Source organism: Trachurus japonicus, chromosome 24 (assembly GCF_045865225.1).
Source record: "Trachurus japonicus isolate A0001 chromosome 24, Traja_1.0".
Classification (NCBI taxonomy): Eukaryota; Metazoa; Chordata; class Actinopteri; order Carangiformes; family Carangidae; genus Trachurus; species Trachurus japonicus.
In genome coordinates, this window is record NC_140930.1 from 29,983,105 (window position 1) to 30,003,772 (window position 20,668).

Here is a 20,668-nt window from a genome sequence, read left to right on the forward strand (position 1 = left end):
TGTTTGTTTGTGTCGCCTCCGTCTCCGACAGGACATAGAATCTCTGATGTCAGAGGGAAATAAGTCTCGCACGGTGGCAGCGACCAACATGAACGAGGAGAGCAGCAGGTCACATGCCGTGTTCAACATCATCCTCACTCACACACTCATGGACCTGGGGTCTGGGGTAAGAAGCAAACATATAATCACTAACTACTGATGCCAAACAGGACATATTGTACTATATCGTTTAATCGTTTAACTCGTATAAGACTGATGTTAGTTGTATATCAATGATAGAGAACTCAATGTTTATAGAATGACTAATTCACACATCTGGTGAAAATTCTGACTGAAAAATATCTGATTAGATCTGTGAAGTAAGCAGCTGAATAGACCTGAAGTTAAATGAACTTAACTGTGGAAAGAGAGCTCATAGATTATAATTATTTCTTTTTCTACAGATAATTGTGTAAATCATAATGAGTAGCAAGTAAAAAAGAGGGAACTGGCAGAATATAACAACCTCTGATACTGGCAGAGAACGAGTGACTGGACTGATGTAGTTGAGACTTGAGTGAGAAATAAGTTTAATGTAATGTCCAATATTAACAGTTCTTTTGATTAGAATAACATTGCATTCCCATCACGTTTAAAACAGAGAAAATGGAAAATGCTCTCAATTGAGGAGCTGAAATTGAAAAGAAGTTTGTTTGTTTGATGGATGCATGAATGATTCAGCAACTAAACGTTGCAGCAGTATTTTTGTTGTAGTCTGAATTTATTATTAATGCACAACAGAGTGTTATCCTGTTGTGGCTTCTCAGTCATTTAGTTTTTATTAAGTTAACCTCAAGACAGAAGGCACTTCCAGAGCAGAGCTCCTAAAATATACAACATTCTTAATTGATAATCCTTAATTAATCAGAAGTCTTTGTGTCCATGTGTGTGTGTGTGTTGCTGTGTATTTGCCTCAGACGAGTGGAGAGAAAGTGAGTAAGCTGAGTCTGGTGGATCTGGCCGGCAGTGAACGGGCAGCGAAGACTGGAGCAGCGGGCGAGAGACTGAAAGAAGGAAGCAACATCAACAAGTATGTCAACAGAAAAATAAAAACACCCCCAAAGAACTTGTAACTCTGAGCGCCCCAGTTTTGACTCTCTGGACCTACATGATGCTGCTGGTACAGCTGTGTACATCTGTGTTAAAGGTTCCATATTCTTTTTTTTATTCTTTTCTATATTTATGAATCATGTCTAGGTTTTTCCGTTAATACTGTGAAAGTTCAAAGCCTCAGCCCACAGAGAAATACACACATCCTGGATTCAGAGACTGAACTGACTGACTTAAACCAGCCGTCACCACTTCTGTAACTTTGTGATGTCACAACCAAGCAGTCACACTCAAAATCCTGACCTCTCAACTCTATAATGCAACACTAGAGGGTAATTCTCTTAATATATTAGAAAGCTACAAGACAGAACATATTTGAAGAAATCCTGCACAAGCATTAGGAAGCCAATATAACACTGCACAGTAAAATCAGAGACCTGGAGTTGAGTTGAGTTTTTTCTGAGGTCCTGGAGGATTTTTGAATGTTTTTTTTCATTCAGTGAAATGAAAATCAGAAATGACCATTCAGCTGAAACTGCACAGCGGAATCACAGCATTTCCAGAATAATAACAACATGACTGATTCTAATGTTCATAGGGGTGGGCGATATGGCAAAAATATCATATCACGATTTTTTTAAAATAAAGTCACGATTTCGATTTTATCACGATCTTAAATCGAAAAAAGAAAAGCAGACAGTTTAGGCCAAATAACCTTTCTGAACAGATTTTAATCTAAATAGTTGCAGTTTTGCCAACATTTGCAAACATACTAAAAGATAAACAACAACACTCTGATAAAGTGCAATCTTGCAACATAAAAGGTAGCTTTCAATAAACATGAAAGTAAAATATCAAGTACACATTATAGACATTACTGTTTGTTTTATTCAACACAGTAGTAGTAACAGGATTTAATAAAAAATAAAAATGCAAACTAAAGTCTGTGTTTATCTCTTTTAGCAAACTTCGCAAAGGACCTTTGTTTGCACTTTGTCATTTGGGGAAAAGCCTAACCAAATGCATATACAGTGTTTCCCACAGGATTTGGAGGGGGGGGGGGTCGCAGTAATTTGAACACTGTACAATTAGCGCGATATACTACTGTAGCGCATTTACTGTTTATTAGCGGCCAAGCGCGACCTATCCATGCTCCAGCAGTGTGTGTGTCTGTGTGTGCACGTGCGGTGCGTGGGCGCGCACGCGAGAGAGGCGGCAGGTGGAGAGTCTGACTGACAGAGATGAGAGATAGTGAAACGCTGTTTTTAAAAGAAAAAAGAGCGACTAACAGCCATGGTTCTCCATGCGGCTACCGCTACACACACAAACAAGGAGGCGGGTAAGAAAGCGCGTCACTGCCTGTAATTCGCTATGATTGGTCGTTCAGGTTGACGACGTAATACGTCTGGTGCGTCGGTGCATCATCATAGAATGTGCCCCAGACGATCCTACGATCTCTGCACTTTGGCAGATCGTCTACATGCTCTGATCACTTCACGATCTAATATCGTCATATCGCCCACCCCTAAATGTTCACTGTCTTTACAGACCAATAATGCCTTATTGTCCTGTTTTGTATTGTCCCTGGTCTCTGCCTCCACTCTAAACTCCCCCCTCTGTCCTCCCCTCTCTGTGTCCCTCTCTCAGATCTCTCAGTACCCTGGGTCTAGTTATCTCAGCCTTGGCCGACCAGGGAGCAGGGAAGAACAAGAGCAAGTTTGTTCCCTACAGAGACTCTGTGCTCACCTGGCTGCTCAAGGTATTTGTTAATACGACCAATCACGACCCCTCCCCATATCTCCCAAACTGGACTGCGTTCTAGTATTTTTGTTTTCACATCACAGTAACCATCTCCTGCACCACATGCCCATGTTAATACACAGAGTGTAGCAGTACAAAGCGGTACAAAATGATTTTTTGTAATCTAAAGAGCTGGACTCTGAATAATTCATTATCTGCTGCTTTTTGTTAATTTGCCCATTAAGTTTCAAGGCTCTGCTGGTTATTTTCATTAGCTCTGCCGACTTGGAAAAAAGGCTCCTTTTGCCAGCTTTAAATCTGTAATTTGGGGTTTTTAAATGAGACTTTAATTTGGCTCCAGATAGCGTGATAATAGTGTTAAATGTTGCTTTCTAAAAACCCACATCTCTCCCAAACTCCGTGCTCATAAATCACACACCTCTCACATATTCACTAATTGTTTCTCGGAGTCAAACCAGTTCACATTTCTCTACTTCAGTGAAAGCAGTCAAATGCGTTTGGGTTTGTCCCCTGAGGTTAAAGCTGTGTTGACCCCTGCAGGACAGCCTGGGAGGGAACAGCCGCACGGCCATGGTCGCCACCATCAGCCCGGCGGCGGACAACTTCGACGAGACGCTCTCCACCCTACGTTACGCCGACAGGGCCAAGAGCATCGTCAACCACGCCGTGGTCAACGAAGACCCCAACGCCAGGATCATACGAGAGCTGCGGGAAGAAGTGGAGAAACTGAGGGAGCAGCTCACAGAGGCCGAGGTTGGCATCACTGCAGCAGTGTTGTGAATATTGTGAAGACACAGTAGTATAGGTGGAGTAAGATAGTAAACAAACAACAGTCTGTGTTTGCTTGGTGCCCAAACTATGTGCATCAAGTTCTCTAAACACTCTCTAAAATGCTTTTGCTTACATAACACAAGTTCAATTTCCTGGTTAGTTAAAAAGGGCTGCAACACTTTTTAAAAATAAGTAAATGGAATTTGAGTTTGCTGGAAAACAGGGTGAACTTCCTCTGACGGCCAGACAAGGGCATGTAGGCAGTTGTTTTAAATGTCCTTCATTGATAGACTATTTTCCGGACAAATTGTTTTGAGGTCTTTTTTAAATACCTTACCAAACTCTACCAAATACGATGCTACAATATTCTTTCTGAAGGCCTCAGACAGCTCTTTTTATCTCACCATGGTGTTCACTCTCGCTTCAACATTCAGGAGCACACTAAACTAAATGTCTGAGGTTTAGCCTTCTTCAAAAAGCTGAGTAACAATGTTCAGATCATGTGCATCTGATGCCATTTTAATTGGGAATAAATGTCCTAACTTATTCCTCACCAAAAATTGCATTTTTTTAGAAGGCTTTCATAGGTGGTCCTTATATTTTTTGATATATATATATTCCTAAATATTTTTTCAGAACTGAAATGTAAAATAATGTCAACTCCACATTCAATTTTCATTAATTACCTGTTTTCACACTGCTTGGTAAACTCATCAGTGTGGTGAGTTTGTCGGGGGATTAACTGTGTTTCCGATCTGCACACCACCACCCAGCGCTGTCAGCTTTATTATATTTAGCTTTATTATCAGTCTATTCACACTCGTGTCTGTCTCGTCTCTCTGTGGCTCTCAGTCCATGAAGGCCCCGGAGCTGAAGGATCGACTGGAGGAGTCAGAGAAGCTGATCCAGGAGATGACTGTGACCTGGGAGGAGAAACTCAGGAAGACAGAAGCTGTGGCACAGGTCACACACACACACACACGACTTCAACTGTAACGTGATTAATTCAGTCTTCACTCAGTTTGAGTGTTTCAGGCTCTCTTTACTCGTGTGTTTCCTTCACCAGCCACAGGACAGAATGGGTGGCTCATGTGTGTGTGTGTTTCCTGTAGGAGCGTCAGAGGCAGCTGGAGAGCCTGGGGATTTCTCTGCAGTCATCTGGAATCCGAGTGGTCGACGACAAGTGTTTCCTCGTTAACCTCAACGCTGACCCTGCTCTCAATGAGCTGCTGGTCTACTACCTGAAGGTGCCACACACACACGGTCCCCTGCTCTTTGCTCTATGTGTAGAGGTTGACTGATACACACAGACTGTTTCTATTAAGACTATGCTGTCCTCTGTGTGCGCTGTGTGCAGGACCACACGCGTGTGGGCTCAGCCAACTCCCAGGACATCCAGCTGTGTGGGATGGCCATCCAGACGGAGCACTGTGTCATCGACATCACTGAAAACAATGGAGTGGTTCTCACTCCTCACCGCAACGCTCGGTGTGTAAACACACAACCTCGTTGTCTGCCATTATTTTGCCATTTTATCTCACATGGATGACCTGGGCCCGGTTTCAGGAAGCGGGACTAGTGAAAATTCAGAATATGTTAAAGGTATAATGTGTAGGAATTCCCCCCATCTAGCGGTGCGGTTGCATATACACGCATATATATATTGATGTTGCATCCACATGAAATCGGGCAGACGTCAGACAGACAACAGACGCTGCATGTAACAGAATAAACAAGCGTCTATGTAAACAAGTGGTCCGCCAGCACGAGGCAAAACAATACAGGCGTGACAATATGTTGTAATGGTGATGTCGTATTGTTTACCTGACCCACGTTTTGCCATCTTGACAATGACATCCGGTTGGTTTGCCGACGGCCGTCTGCCTGACTGCACCTGAATGCAACACCAGTGCCTCCGTCCTTCCTCACACTACACAGTGGTGACAGTTTTAACAGGCGCTACCTGGAAAACTTTCTCCCCGAGCCGACAGCTCCAGTGAGTTTCCGTGGTTACCTACGGTCACACTGCCACTCAACGTAAAAAATGGCGATGCAACATGGCCGCCTCGGTTCAGTGCGTCACCCACTTGTATTTGTAATGACTTGTAACAACTCATTCTTAGGTACGATCATTTTTAGGTGGTGAATATCTAATATTCTACCCATTCTCATGTACTTGCTGTCTCATGTTGTGTACGTCCTGTTATGTAGAACATGTGTGAACGGTGCCGTGATCACCAGTCCAGTCCCGCTTCACCATGGTGACAGGATTCTCTGGGGTAACAACCACTTCTTCAGGTGTGTTTCTCTGCAGTGTGTTGCGTTTGGCACTGTGCAGTGTTTTTATATCCCACACAAACTTGTTGTGATGGAACTTATTTACATGTTGTAACAATCCTTTCATTGTGTATCTTCCTTTTTTTTGTGTCCTGCTGTGCAAACACTTCCTCTTTTTCTCACTCACTCGATACACAACCGCCGCCCTCAGAATCAACCTGCCCAGGCATATGGTCCACGCAGGGGGTGAGGACGAGGAGGGGGGCGCTGCGATGAAGACGTGTTTGAGCACCGAGCGGCTGGAGGCAGAACTGGATGCGTACAGCGACGTGTCGAGCGAGCGGAGCTTCAGTTACGAGTTTGCCCAGGCAGAAGTCATGATGAAAGGCATGGGCAGCAACGGTGAGTCGGACTGGACGGTGAGCGAGGCTGAGCCCAGACAGACTCAGGGTCAGTGCAGGTGATGTGGCTGATGTGGTCAATAAAGTGAGTGTGTATTATTCATCTATTTTACACAGTCTCACACATCTCTTTTTATTCTTCTTTTTTTAAAGGGATAGTTTTAGGATTAGGTTCGTCACCTTTAATTGTCAGTGCAAAATATTTTTAGATCGGCGGGGCAGAGGCACGAGCTGCTCAGAGCTACGCTACGGAGGCTAGTCCTTTGGCTAAAAATATCTACACTGACCCTCTTCATATTGTTTTAATCAGTTTAAATCCATATTGGTCAGATTACTGGTCAATGCATATGTAAACTAGTAGTTTGTACTTTTTTTTAACTCACACAGTTCACAGTCCAGGCCACAAGATGGCATAAATGCTAAATGCTTTAAATGTTAAGCTCTCAGCAAGAAGGTTCTGGGTTCAAGAGTGGAGTTAGCATGTTCTCCCTGTGCCTGCGTGGATTCTTTCCAGGTTCTCCTACTCCTTCACACAGTCCAAAAACATGCACACTAGGCTGATCACTGACTCTAGATTGGCTATAGGTGTCAATTTGAGTGTGGCAACCTGTCTAGGGTGTACCCCAGCCTGGATGGATGGATGGATGTTGATGTTAAGATTTAGTTTGCATGTTATAAAAATAGTTGAGATGGGGCTGGAAATGTGGAGATCTGTAAACGGAGTGAGTCCTTCAGTTGTGTCTGTGGCTCACAGACCTCAGCTGTGTGTCGTCACTGAACGTGTCAGTCCCACGTTGCGTTCCCTTTAACATGGGGAACAGCTCAATGTTGAGCTGACATAACTCACATGTGCCATGTTAACATGCTGATATTGCAGCATAGTCCATATTCACCATCTTGTGCATACGTGTGTGTGAGCATGGTAACATTTGCTAATTAGTGCTAAAGTACAAAAGAAGTCACGTTTGTCAAGTCAAGTTTGGATGTGATAAGGAACATTATGTGTTGAACTGACTCACTATAAAATGCATTGTCTGTGTCCATAGTAATTCAGTAACATGTCTGTCTCTGTAAAACTTCCTGATGTGTTTTGAATAGTTTTTAGATAATAAAGGCACTCGGAGGAATCAGATATATCTGCGCATAAACAGACTGTATTTGTTAACACAATTGATTCGGCCATAACAAAACCAGTGTTTTACAGCAATCAAAAATTCACAAAATGTCCATCAGTTTATCCCAAACAGCTTGAGCAGCATAATCCAAATATTTAGCCCAGATGATTCCAGTGTGGGGTCCACAAGTTCAATATTTATCCTGTAATCCTCTATACCTTCAACAATGGTGTGGTTTGAGTAAAGAGTGCTGAGCCTTATCAGAGGACAGTGTTTGCCAAATTGGAGATAATGAGGTAAATATTAGACTTTTGGATCCCCAGTGGGCGCCGTCCTGTGAGGTGGGTTCAGATCATTTTGGGTGCTGAACAGTTTTAATTTTAGTGCCTTCAGCTTCTCCATGTCTCTGTGTGAGCTCCTCTTCCAGCTTTCTTGACTTGAATTAGAAAGCCAGGCCTTACGGTCAGACTATGAATGCTAATATTTTCACTCGATGAGAAGCTTTTTCACTCACTCTTCCCCTCTCCGTCCGTCCCTCAGACCCCTTGCAGTCGGTGTTGCAGACCCTGGAGAGGCAGCACGAGGAGGAGAAGCGCTGCGCCCTGGAGCGGCAGAGGCAGATGTACGAGCAGGAGCTGCAGCAGCTCCGCCAGAGACTCACCCCCGAGAAGCCCACCTCCCACCTCCTGGACGCGCCGGGTCTCCCTGTCGGCGCTTCTGCGGCCGCAGCCGCTGCCGCGTCGCTGCCCGGCTTCCACAAACGCATGAGGCGGTGGAGCGAGGACAGGTGAGACGAGACGACAACGCCTTCTCTGAGAGGGAAACAAAAACCCAGATACTGTGTAGAACTCACGTGGTCTCTATGTTCTTTTTCCCTCTTTTTTTTTAGTTTTCCTTTTCCCCTTCCTTTCTAGGCATGGTTGTTAATAATTTTTATGATTTTCTTTCTGTCTATTCGCATTTTTTTTTTCTATTTATTTATTTATTTTTCTCAGTGGCTGTATGAGTATGTCCATTTTCGGTTGTTTGGACAGGGGGTTATGTTGTGTCATGGGTGGATGTTGGACAGTGCAGTGATAGTTAGGGGTGGGAGAAAAAATCGATTGACACAAAAATATGGCGATATCTTTTTTGACGATTTTTAAATAGATTTTTTGTTTTCAAAAATTGATTTATTTTATTTTATTTATTTATTTTTTTTACATATTGTGCTATGTGCATTTGTTAGCCTTTTTTACATACAGTACAGGTTTTGAAAAGGGTTTAAGTTCACTTTATAATGGAGTATGTTAATTTATAGGCTCCTACAGTATTTGTGTGCAGATAAATGTTAAAAATTGCAGACTAAAAATCGAGAGAATCGGCAATATCGTAGAATCGCCATTTAAATCGAATCGCCATCCAAAAAATCGTAGAAGAATCGAATCGGGAGAAAAGCATATCGTCCCAGCCCTAGTGATAGCCTTATACATGCTTTGTCAATAAAAAGACCATTAAAAGAAAGAACTCCCATGGTCGTGTGTGTGTGTGTGTGTGTGTTTGTGGTGCAGGGAGGCGATGATGACTCGCAGCCTGCGGCGTCTGAAGGAGCAGATCGTCCGAGCCAACCTGCTGGCTCAGGAGGCCGGCTTCATCGCGGAGGAGCTGAACAAGAGGACGGAGTACCTGGTCACTCTGCAGATACCCGCCACCAACCTGGACGCCAACAGGAAGGTAGAGGACGACGGCCGGTCACACAGGAGACCACGACCTGTTCCAGGAGCTGCTAACTCTCTCTCTCTTGATAGCGTGACGCGGTGCTGAGCGAGCCGGCCATCCAGGTCCGACGGAAAGGGAAAGGGAAGCAGATCTGGGCTCTGGAGAAGATGGAGAACAGGCTGGTGGACATGAGGGAGCTCTACCAGGAGTGGAAGGAGTTTGACGAAGACAACCCTGTAAGTGAGGAGAGATGAGAACCTGCCAGACTCACAGATAGATGAAATAAATGACATAGAAGTGAACACTGTCTCCTGGCTTCAATCAGTGCCAGTTTGCAGCACGACTGATTAAATTCTATATATATTAAACTTTATATCAGGGTTGCAAAGTATATGAAAAATATGCAGTGAAAGCAAGGTTGACACAAGTCCAGATGGATTTCTAGCTTGAGATCTTTATTGTCTTATAAACCATGCAATGAAATTCTTACTTGCATTGCCTTCACATTGTAAAGCATTACAAAAAGATAAGTAAGAATAGGATATGAAATAAATAGAAGAGACTAAAAGACATTTAAACTAAAAAAAAAAAAAAAAAAAGAAAAGAAAATCAAACAAGAAGATTAATTCCTCAGTTCAACACTGTCCCTTTCTCTTCTCCTCCTTCTCTTTCCTTTCCCTGATCTCAGGTGATGCGGTCCTATTTCAAACGTGCTGATCCGTTCTTCGACGAGCAGGAGAATCACAGTCTGATCGGCGTGGCCAACGTTTTCCTGGCCTGCCTGTTCTACGACGTCAAGCTGCAGTACGCAGTGCCCATCATCAACCAGAAGGGAGAGGTAGGAGCCTGTGTGCAGCGGATAGGTGCATCACTCACTGCCTCGTCTCTTCATGTGCTTTGATCCACTCGGGCTGCAGGAAACTGTGTCATTTTATTGACCAGTCTAGTAACTGTTTAAATGATAAATGAATCTGTGTAAAGCTGCACTAGTTAATATTTTATATTAAATGAATAAACTACTCTGGATAATTAGATGTGTTGCCCGCTGTGACGGACACACACAGAATTATGGCCCATCTTTGTCTCCTCCCTCAGCTCTTGCGGAGTGTTTTAGTGTCTTGGAGCTCATTGTTTTGGTTTATGACTCACAGTTTGATTGTTTTAGTTTAATCTATCTCAGTGCTCCAATCAGCCTCAGGCAGCTGTTTTCAGTGAGAATGTTGTAATAAACCGAGAGTGCACCAAAACTGCCCAGTCCCAAACAACACAAAGTTAGCATTAAGCATCTGGAGCACTGAGCATCGTAGCCACATATTTCCCTCGGGAATTCAGGAGCTCAAACAGAGTAAGAGGAGTGAATATTGGGCTTTTTTTTTTAGTTGAACTGTGAGGCGACTCTGAATGGTGATGAAGTGTCAGTGATGTGTTTACAGGTTGTTTTTCCATCTCTCCTGAGTAACAGAAATGAGATTATACAGGTTTAAGTAGAGAAATCTGGAGAATAAAACAGAGCTAGAAATAAAGTAAACATCTGTTAAAGGGATAGTTCAACATTTTGGCAAATTGGCCCATTGCCATAATCCCTATAGTCGCAGCAGTAGGTTCGTTACCTTTATTTGTCGGTGCAAGCTATTTTTAGAACGGCGGAGCAGAGCCGCGAGCTGCTCAGAGCTATGCTACGGAGGCTAATGGGATTTCTTGGTTTCCCTCATCAAACTCATCAAATACACAATCCAACAACTCCAAATCGCTCTGGTGGACAAGTTGTGACCTGCACATTCACCACGCTATGAAATAATAATGGAACGTTACCAGACAGAGTTGTTTTAGAGGTAAATGCACAGACTGCTTGCCTAAAAACTGCCCCCGACAGGAATGCGCATCAGCTGTTTTGCATGAATTTACCTCTGAAACAACTCTGTCTCGTAACGTTCCATTATTATTTCATAGCGTGGTGAATGTGCAGGTCACAACTTGTCCACCAGAGCGTTTTGGAGTTGTTGGATTGTGTATTTGATGAGTTTGATGAGGGAAACCAAGAAATCCCATGAGCCTCCGTAGCATAGCTCTGAGCAGCTCGGGGCTCTGCTCCGCCGTTCTAAAAATAGCTTGCATCAACAATTAAAGGTAACAAACCTATGGCAATGGGCCAATTTGCCAAAATGTAGAACTATTCCTTTAACGTAGGGTGAAATTTGCAAACTGTGAAAAGGTATGACAAACGCATTCAGAGTCCTTAGTGTTGTTTCAAAATCTCTTTGTAAAAGAGCAAACAAATATTTAGTTGTAATCAGTGAATGCTTGTCAGTCATATTATCTGCTTGATGTGTCTGAAAAGATTAGATTAGACGTTAGAATTATTTCTGTCTGATTGACTAATCAAATTAACCAATCATGTGAGTGCTAATCAGCAATTTGCGACGTGGTCCAGAAATGTATTTTTGAATAGAAAAGTATTTTTTGATCACTTTACGAGGCTTAAATCACAACAGTGACATTTATCTTTATGGAGTTGTAGCCCGAGGGATATTGAATTTGGACACAAAAGCAAATCCCATAAAAGACAAAAGAAAGACATGCTGCCAAATAACTCCAACCGAATGTGTGTGTGTGTGTGTGTGTGTCAGGTGGCAGGCCGGCTGCACGTTGAGGTGTGGCGGGGCACGGAGAGCTCCGAGGGGGAGGGGCCAGGACAGTCTGATTCCCAGCTGGGCAGCACAGACGCAGATCTACAGGAGCGTAAACTACACTGCGTGGTGAGTACATGATGAGAACGTGAACACGTCTGATTATCATCCTCTTACCTGATGATCAGAATCATACAATCCCTCTCACTGACACATAATTCTCTCTCTTACACTCAGTATAAGTGAGCATAACTCCAGTTGAAGGTTTAGCCGCCGGGAAAATGGCTTCAGATTAATAATGGATCTGGCAGACCGTCAGACTCTCTGCAGCTCACTGTGCTGTGAAATGTAGCAGGTTTAATTGACTCTGGGTCACTTTATATCATGGATACCCATCGCCTCTGTTTTTCTTATGATGAAATGAAATAAAAACATGTTGACCGAAGGCGCTTATAGAGATTATTACATGATATAGAGCCAAACAAAAGCTTTAGAGGCTCAAAACAATGGAAAAAATGCAGGTTTCCTCTTCTTCTTTTGTTCTTCTGGTGTATTATATCTGAGTGTGTTTCCTCTTCAGGTGAACATCCTCCAGGCCACCGGCCTTCCTCGCCACCTGTCCAACTTCGTCTTCTGCCAGTACCACTTCTGGGGCCTGGAGGAGCCCGTGTTCATCGCTCCAGAGGTGGCGCCGTCCAGCTCATCGTCCACCTCCAGAGACCCCCAGTGCACCGTGGTGTTCGACAGCGCCAAGGTAAACAGTCCGCCTGCTCTTTGTGCCCCAATTGTGGCAAACCATCAGTTTCCCCCCTCACTTGAACATGATTCTTTCTTAGTCTGGCGTGAGAAAGGTATTGTCTCATTTAAAGATTTGTACATAGCAGATACTTTTGCCTCATTTGACCAGCTCAGAGCTAAATTTGATTTACCAAAATCACATTTTTTAAGATTTCTATAGGTTCAGGATTGGATTCGTAACCAAACACGATCATATCCTGCAATCCCTGCAATCCCTGAACAACAGCTCCATCTAACAAAGGCATAATATCTGCTATGAAACCTTCATCTTTACAGTTGGCATCTCTTGATGCATTGAGAGAAGCATGGCAAGCTGATCTGAATTTACAAATTACAGATACTGAATGGTCAGACATATTTTCTAGAATACACACCTCATCAATTTGTGCCAGACATAGCCTTCTTCAATTTAAAGTAGCACACAGGCTGCACTTGTCCAAAGCCAGGATCGCAAAGATGCACCCAGCCAGCAATGGATAATTTGTGTAATAGATCGAAATTTTCACCTGCAATATTAGCCTATCCACAAGTTTCAGAACGTCATCTATGGTCAAAACCGGCTTCCGGTTTTGCTGGTTTGGTGGAATTGTACGTTTACATTTCCATGGTTTTCAGTCGTTGTCATAGCGGTAAACGCATGGATCTATTAACGCTGGCTATACGGTAAGAGGTTAACACGGATGTCCATTTGTGTGATATCCACTGTTAAAAGCTGGTTTGATGATCCATGCATTTTACAGATTTTCATTAAAAAAATAAATAAATAAATCCATGCATTTACCGCGACGACCAAAACCATGGAAACGTAAACATAAAATTCCACCGGAAGAGCAAAACAGGCTACGTTTTTGACGTTCGGAAAAAGGTGGATGCATGTTGTCCAAGGTTCTCAGGTTACTGGTCATCTACGTATATTCGATGCCCTATCAAAGATACTTAACAGACCAATAAACCCAAATCCTCTTACGGCCATATTTGGTATTCAATGTGAGGAGGATCATCTTCCTAGGGCACAATCTGATCGCATTGCTTTTGTCACCCTCTTAGCGAGGAGACTAATTTTACTGAATTGGAAACAGGCTGCACCGCCCTCCTACAAACACTGGGTTTGTTCTTGCATTTCTGTATTTATTGTGAAAACCAATAAATAAAGTGAGTGAAAAAAACACTCCGCCTGGTAAGATGAAATGTCACATGTCAGGAAGAGAGTATATTTATTTATTCATTTATTTTTCCATCTCTGCAGGAGCTGGCTGCGCCCGTGTCTGACGACTTTGTGGAGTTTTTGGGGGAGGGGGCCGTGGCCATAGAAGTGTACGGACACAAACAGGCCAACCACCGCAGAAACCTGGCTCTGTGGGACCTCGGAGTGATTCAGGCCAAGACCAGATCCCTCAGAGAGAGGTCGAGTATCACACATACACGCATCAAAATTCATCCAGGAGCAGCTCGTACACACACACACACACACACACACTATCTGGAGAACATTCAAGTCCACTCTCTGTACCTCAAGGAGAAATGAGACAGATTCCCAGTGCACAGTGCAAATACAGCCTGGGTGTTTGTGTATGAGGCTGTGATGATGACAGAATATTTAAAGACTGGATGTTTATAGACTCAAAGAAAAGCACAGCTCTAGTCAGATTGTCCTTTTTGTTGTCACCCCGAGCTTCTTACAGTAATGAGGCCTGATTATCATAAATGTTTATCCTGTGTAGAGACCGGAGATGTTAAACCAATATCTGCTAAGTCACATCCTTTCACTTACTGTGTAAAAAACAAATACATTGTTTGTTTTGTACAAACAGCAGTGACAGTGACTGAAAGTGGTTTTGCTCCACGAGAACTAGAAATAGAGTCAAAAATAAACCTCATAGTTTCAGTTCATCTTTTCTCATTGTAAAGTTTCTTTTCTTTTAAAGGGATAGTTCAACATTTTTAGCAAATGTGCCTATTGCCATAATCCCTATAGTCATAAGAGTAGGTTCATTACCTTTAATTATTCATGTATGTTGTTTTGGGATCAGCGGGGCAGAGACGCGAGCTGCTCAGTGAACACAATGGAGGTGAACGGTACAGGTCCTCTGTTCTTCATCAAACTCTTCAAATACACAATCCAACTCCAAAACACTGTGGTGGACAAGTTGTGACCTGCACATTCACCACGCTATGAGATAATCATGTATAATGATGTAACATTTATTCATTTTATTTATTTATTTGATTAGGACATGCATATTAATCAATATGTCAGCCAGAGCATCAATGTAAATATGCCTACAGTAGTTAGCATAATTGCTAATTCACATCCGTTGTCCTAAGGCAAGTCATAACATACAAACAATATACCAGTATAAAAATAGATAAAACACAGTTTTACACAAAAAAAAGGGCCTAATTCACATTAAGAGTTCATATAGAAAATAGAAAGACAAAAAGTTATGTATGAGAGCAGGTCTGGCTTGCTACTAACCACCATTACGACACATGAAGCAATTACTGCGCTTTTGAAATCACTCCGCCCAGCAGTCATGTCTGGAATGTAGTTCCGGCTGCATTTGCCTCACAAACAACTCTGTCTCATGATGTTACATTATTTTCTCATAGCGTGGACAATGTGCAGGTCACGGCTTCTCCACAAGGGCGTTTTGGAGTTGTTGGAGAGCGTTTTAGAGTTGTTGGATTGTGTATTTGATGAGTGTGAAGAGGGACATGGGACCTGCATCATTCACCTCCATTGTGTTCACTGAGCAGCTCACGTCTCTGCCCCACAGATCGCAAAACAACATGCACCGACTATGACTATAGGGATTATGGCAATAGGCACATTTGCCAAAATGTTGAACTATCCCTTTAAAACAGTTACATTTTTTGGTCACTTTCGGCCTCTGTGAGACAGTGTCTGTAGAGATCACAGGAAATGAGAAACAGAGAGACAAAACAAATGACATCAGTGTGACCAGATTAGAACTGGATACCGTGACATGTCTCACTACCTAAATCCAAGTCTGTTCCCCGGCTCCTCCTGCAGGTGGAGCGAGGTGACCCGTCGGCTGGAGGTGTGGGTGCAGCTGATGGAGCTGAACGAGGCCGGAGAGTTCACGGCAGTAGAGGTGCTTCCCGCTAAAGACATCCGCACCGGAGGAATCTTCCAGCTCAGACAGGTATCCCAGACCTCTGGATGGGAGGAGGTCACTTTCTGCTGCTACAGTGTCTTTGTCTCCATGAATGTGGAAGATGATCATCACCAGCTGAGAGTAACCGTGATGTAACTCCGTAACCTCCAGGGTCAGTCCCGGCGGATGCAGGTGGAGGTGCGTTCGGTGCCTGACTCGGGCACCATGCCCCTCATCGCCGCCTCCATCCTCTCCGTGTCCATCGGAGACGTCAAGGTCCGACAGACGCGTCTCTCCAGAGGCAGCGAGTCACAATGGGTGAGGAGGGAACAACTATTATTAGTATATTAGATAGAAATCAGTCAGATGAGACAGATTTTTCTTTTGTTTTCATGTCTGCCTTTGTGTAGACGTCTTGTCACCTGTTGTTTTGACAGTTTGTCTCTCTCTGTTTAAATTCCAGGGTGGGGATGAAGAAATGGACAGCTACCAGGTCAGTAACAAGCACACTGTCATTAATGAATCTTTGAAGTGTTCATCAAAACCAAAGATTCTGGTTCTGTCCAACCCATGTGAAGGTTTATCTTTCCCTCTGTGTGTGCGTGTGTAGGAGGTGGACCTGGAGAGGATGAGGGAACAGTGGCTGATGACTCTCACTCAGAGACAGGAGTATTTGGACCAGCAGCTCCAGAAGATCGTTTCCAAACCAGGTAAAAAAAACACACTTGTGAACACAACTGTCAGATAGAAATAAAAAAAGATAACACACATTTACACTCATCTGAATCTGAGTCAGCACCCGGTATCCTTAAAGTTAACCTTTTGAAATGTATTTTATTAAAACACATTTTCCGAGACCTGGATGGAAGCATGTGAGACACAACCACTGCAAACTGAAGATTGTTGAGAGAGTTAGGCTGGAAGAATGTAGCGAGGTTTTTTTTATCACTGCTAAAATAACAGCACTGCACAGAGCCAAGGCTTCTGTTGGAGACAATGTGGAACCTCAATGGCTTTTGAGCTTGGCCACAAACCCAATCATACTGGAGGCCAAGATAAACAAAATAATGGGAGTGGAGTAAGATTACTCTTTTGTTACTTAATATCTTGAAAAAATTCCTGAAACATTCCTACACAAGGATAAATACTTATTGAAGATACTTCTGGCAAGTCGTAGGAAAGTTATAATTATATAATAAAAAATGTCTACAGTCCAATGCCTGCAATTGGACCAGTGGTGTGCGATCATGAAGGAACTCTATTGTATGGAGAGACTCACTGTTGTAAGACTTGAGCTGGAGAAATGTACTGAATGTTGGAAAAAATAGATTATGTATGTATATTATACCATGATGTATGGGAAAATGTATTGTGATTTTACACTGTAACAGCCATGATAACCTCATGTTCTTTTCTTTTTTTTAATTTCAAATAAATACATTTAAAAAGTTAAAAAAAAAACCAAGAAGAACCCATTTTCCATTCTAATAAACTACTTCTGCCTTTAGTGACACACAGCTCATAAAGCTGAGCTGAGCTTAGTCAGTGATTATTTACAGTTCAGCACTGACTCTCAGCAGGTTGAGAGGTTCCATCATCATTATCATCCCGACGTGATTGGAATAATTATCACCCAGCCCTACTGAAGAATATAAAGCATTCAGTCGTTATTACTTCTATATGTAAATCCTGCTTCAGTTATTTGAAGGTCAGAGGAGTTCACGTTGTTTTCGTTTTATATTTTTTGTGTTCATTCTCATCTTGTTTGTGTGTGTGCGTCCTCACCTTCTCCGTAGACAAGTCCGAGGACGACGTGGAGCGGGAGTCGCAGCTGCTCGAGTGTCGCCTGACGCTCACAGAAGAACGGAACGCTGTCCTGGTGCCGTCGGCTGGCAGCGGCATCCCGGGAGCACCAGCAGAACGGTGTGTGTGTGTATATTGTACAGTATGTGTGTGATTGTTATGATTATTACATTTAATAACTTTTATTCTCCAGGTGGTAAAAGTACAGCTTCTAACTCAACAATTCAACTTTTTTCTCCCCGCAGCGTTTTGTGTTAACTGGTCATGTCAGTCTCCACTGTGCAGCTACATTAGCAGCACATTTCTGCCTCCTCCTGCTGAGTCTCGGTCTCCGTTCTCTCTCTTATATAACTGCTCAAATTACAGCTAAATGCTTGACAGCCCATTATTAGCTGAAAGTCGAGTTTAGACAAAACCATGACAACATTTTACTCTCTAACATTTTATCTAATGTCCCCACAGTCCTCTAATCAGCCCAGCCACTTAGCTGGATATTAAATACTTGCCGTGGCCGGAGGACAGGCGTTCTGTGACTGTGCCACTCAGGATAAGCCCAGCGAGCTGTCAGCCTCTCTGTATCATGGGCCGGGGTGTTTAGTCGGTGTAATGACGCTGCTGTTTCTCCACAGGGTTCCTGTCCCTGGAATGGAAACACACATTCCCGTCCTGTTTCTGGATCTCAGTGGTATGTTGTTGACACCATTTTTATATCAAAGTTTCCCTTTTTTTTTAACCAGTGAAGCCACTCACCTTCTCTGTCTCTCTTTTTTCCTCCAGCTGATGATTTCCAGTCCAGTCTGTCGGCCACGCTGGCCGGGGGGCTGGACGCGCTGCTCAGCGGGGAGGATGACGATGAATTCTTTGAACTGCATATTGTTAAACACTTCGATCCAGAGGTATGGAGATTATGTATTTGTTAAAGGGATAGTTCAACATTTTGGCAAATTTGCCCATTGCCATAATCGCTATAATCATAGGAGTTGGTTCATTACCTTTAATTATCGGTGCATGTTGTTTTGAGATCCGCGGGGCAGAGACGTGAGCTGCTCAGCAAACACAATGGAGGTGAATGGTACAGGTCCCCTGTCCTTTAAAACTCATCAAATACACAATCCAACAACTCCAAAATGCTCTCATGGAGAAGTTGAGACCTGCACATTCACCACGCTATGAAATAATCATGTTGGATTGTGTATTTGATGAGTTTGATAAGGAACAGGGGACCTGTACCATTCACCTCCATTGTGTTCACTGAGCAGCTCACGTCTCTGCCCCGTAGATCTCAAAACAAGATGCACCGATAATTAAAGGTAATGAACCTACTGCTATGACTATAGCGATTATGGCAATGGGCAAATTTACCAAAATGTTGATCTATGCCTTTAATTTTGCACATGCACATTGAGGTGTGGGGGCAGATATTTCATGTACAAAGATAAACAATGGGGTGAATTCTTAAGGCGTTCGTGTCCGCGTCCCAGGTGAAGGTGGAGGCGTCCTGGGACTCGACGGTCCACGAGTGTCCCCAGCTGAGTCGGGTGACGTCAGCGGACCAGAGGGTCTACCTGACAGTCCGCGCCGTGGTCCAGCTGAGCCACCCGGCCCGCATGCAGCTGGTCCTCAGGAAGCGCATCTGCGTCAACGTCACTGGGAGACAGGTGGGTAACCCCCCGTGGCATGATGGGATACGAGCGAGCTGATACGTGATGACATGTTTTTTCCGTCTCCCGCTTTCGTAACCGTTAGTGAAAAGCTGCTGTGGGTTTGTGTCGGCAGGGTTTTGCTCAGAGCCTGCTGAAGAGGATGTCTCAGCGCAGCACCATTCCCGGCTGTGGGGTCACGTTCGAAATCGTCTCCAACATCCCAGGGGTGAGAACCAGACCATATCGTCCCCATTAGAAAAAGATCTTATTGGATAAAATGAATGAATAAGAATAGCAAAATGTCTAAGCAACTGCACATTTCATCCTAAAAACCTGAAGAAAAGCAGAAAACAGACAATTATGTATTAAGATAAGATAAGATTACACTTTATTGTCAGATGTTCATTAGGACCGACATGCACAGTGGCTTTAAAATAAGCTTCCAATAATTTTACAAAGCACTGCAATATGTTTGTTTTTAATTGACACCATGAATTTAATGGTCCTGTATTTTATAAAGGTAGATGTCCATTTGTCTTCTGATGATAAATCAGCTCTAGGTTCTATATATATTTTTTTTTTCAGACATATATGTATTAAACTTTATTAAATTAGCAAAGCACATAGCACTAGCAACAGTGCACAAAATACAGGCAATTAAACCTCACAGAGGATTATAAAATAAAATAACTGCATTTGAAACAATAAATAAAAATGGAAGTTGAAGTTTGATATCATATCAAACTATAGCTCTAGATGCTTTTCTCAGGCCAGATCTATAAGCCCTGACCTCATCCTACAGTATGAGATGTAGTGGCACCCAGGTCGTCAAGAAATGGATCCCAGGTCCGGTTATAAAAATAGTTTATCATTCAGTGCTGTATAGAAAGTTAACCTAACCCAAATGGAATGATACTGGTCACAGTTTGTTTCCACTGATTGAGAGTGGGAGCTTTATCAGTGATCCATAAGGTCAGGATGCATTTCTGGGCCCAGTGCACTAGGTTCTATATTAATACCATGAAAGTATCAAAGCCTCAGTCCACAGAGAAAGTCAAAAGCCTGAAAACCAGGAATCAGGACTTCCTGTAACATTGTGATCCGCTCCACTGAAATGGTTTTTTGGTTTATTAAAACTCAAATAGATCTTCTTATAAATCAACACAGGTAAACACAGGAAATGAGTAAAATATAGGATGAGGATCTTTTAGGTTTTTTGTAGAAATGTATCTCATTCTCAAACTGCTATTTTTGTGCTGCTCAGATTTTCTGTCTTTATGACACAGAAGCGCTGGGTAATTAACTCTGATGTGCCACATCCTCAGGTCTTTGTTTTCTAAATAAGCGACTGGAGCTTTATCCTCTGCGCTCAGATGTCTGCTGGTTAGAGGCTGGATCTCAGTATTATTTTATTCAGCTGTAATTACATTTCCACTGCAGTGGTTTCACGAGAGTGGTTTATAATAAAATCTTTACTGTTCCTTAGCATTGTCTGAGGGATGCCTAATATTTAGGAACGGGAGGGGATAATGTAAAAGTCATCAGCATGAACGGAGCCAGTGAGTG

At 43.0% G+C, this 20,668-nt stretch overlaps 1 protein-coding gene across 5 annotated transcripts in view; it reads left to right on the forward strand.

The window, feature by feature from the left end:
- The window catches only part of LOC146962179 (kinesin-like protein KIF13B), a 47,505-nt gene that overhangs the window by 12,828 nt on the left and 14,009 nt on the right, over positions 1–20,668 (forward strand). For all 5 annotated transcript variants that reach the window (XM_085770104.1, XM_085770102.1, XM_085770105.1 and 2 more), the window contains exons 10-34: positions 32–166; positions 957–1,069; positions 2,737–2,848; positions 3,391–3,603; positions 4,474–4,584; positions 4,734–4,868; positions 4,979–5,109; positions 5,833–5,919; positions 6,110–6,300; positions 7,955–8,201; positions 8,965–9,127; positions 9,202–9,348; positions 9,801–9,950; positions 11,740–11,868; positions 12,320–12,493; positions 13,784–13,941; positions 15,572–15,704; positions 15,828–15,974; positions 16,120–16,149; positions 16,267–16,366; positions 17,453–17,579; positions 18,089–18,144; positions 18,237–18,355; positions 18,941–19,117; positions 19,236–19,328. In XM_085770104.1, coding sequence (XP_085626230.1) covers positions 32–166; positions 957–1,069; positions 2,737–2,848; positions 3,391–3,603; positions 4,474–4,584; positions 4,734–4,868; positions 4,979–5,109; positions 5,833–5,919; positions 6,110–6,300; positions 7,955–8,201; positions 8,965–9,127; positions 9,202–9,348; positions 9,801–9,950; positions 11,740–11,868; positions 12,320–12,493; positions 13,784–13,941; positions 15,572–15,704; positions 15,828–15,974; positions 16,120–16,149; positions 16,267–16,366; positions 17,453–17,579; positions 18,089–18,144; positions 18,237–18,355; positions 18,941–19,117; positions 19,236–19,328 — 3,378 coding nt within the window. The remainder of the gene's footprint in view (positions 1–31; positions 167–956; positions 1,070–2,736; positions 2,849–3,390; positions 3,604–4,473; positions 4,585–4,733; positions 4,869–4,978; positions 5,110–5,832; positions 5,920–6,109; positions 6,301–7,954; positions 8,202–8,964; positions 9,128–9,201; positions 9,349–9,800; positions 9,951–11,739; positions 11,869–12,319; positions 12,494–13,783; positions 13,942–15,571; positions 15,705–15,827; positions 15,975–16,119; positions 16,150–16,266; positions 16,367–17,452; positions 17,580–18,088; positions 18,145–18,236; positions 18,356–18,940; positions 19,118–19,235; positions 19,329–20,668) is intronic.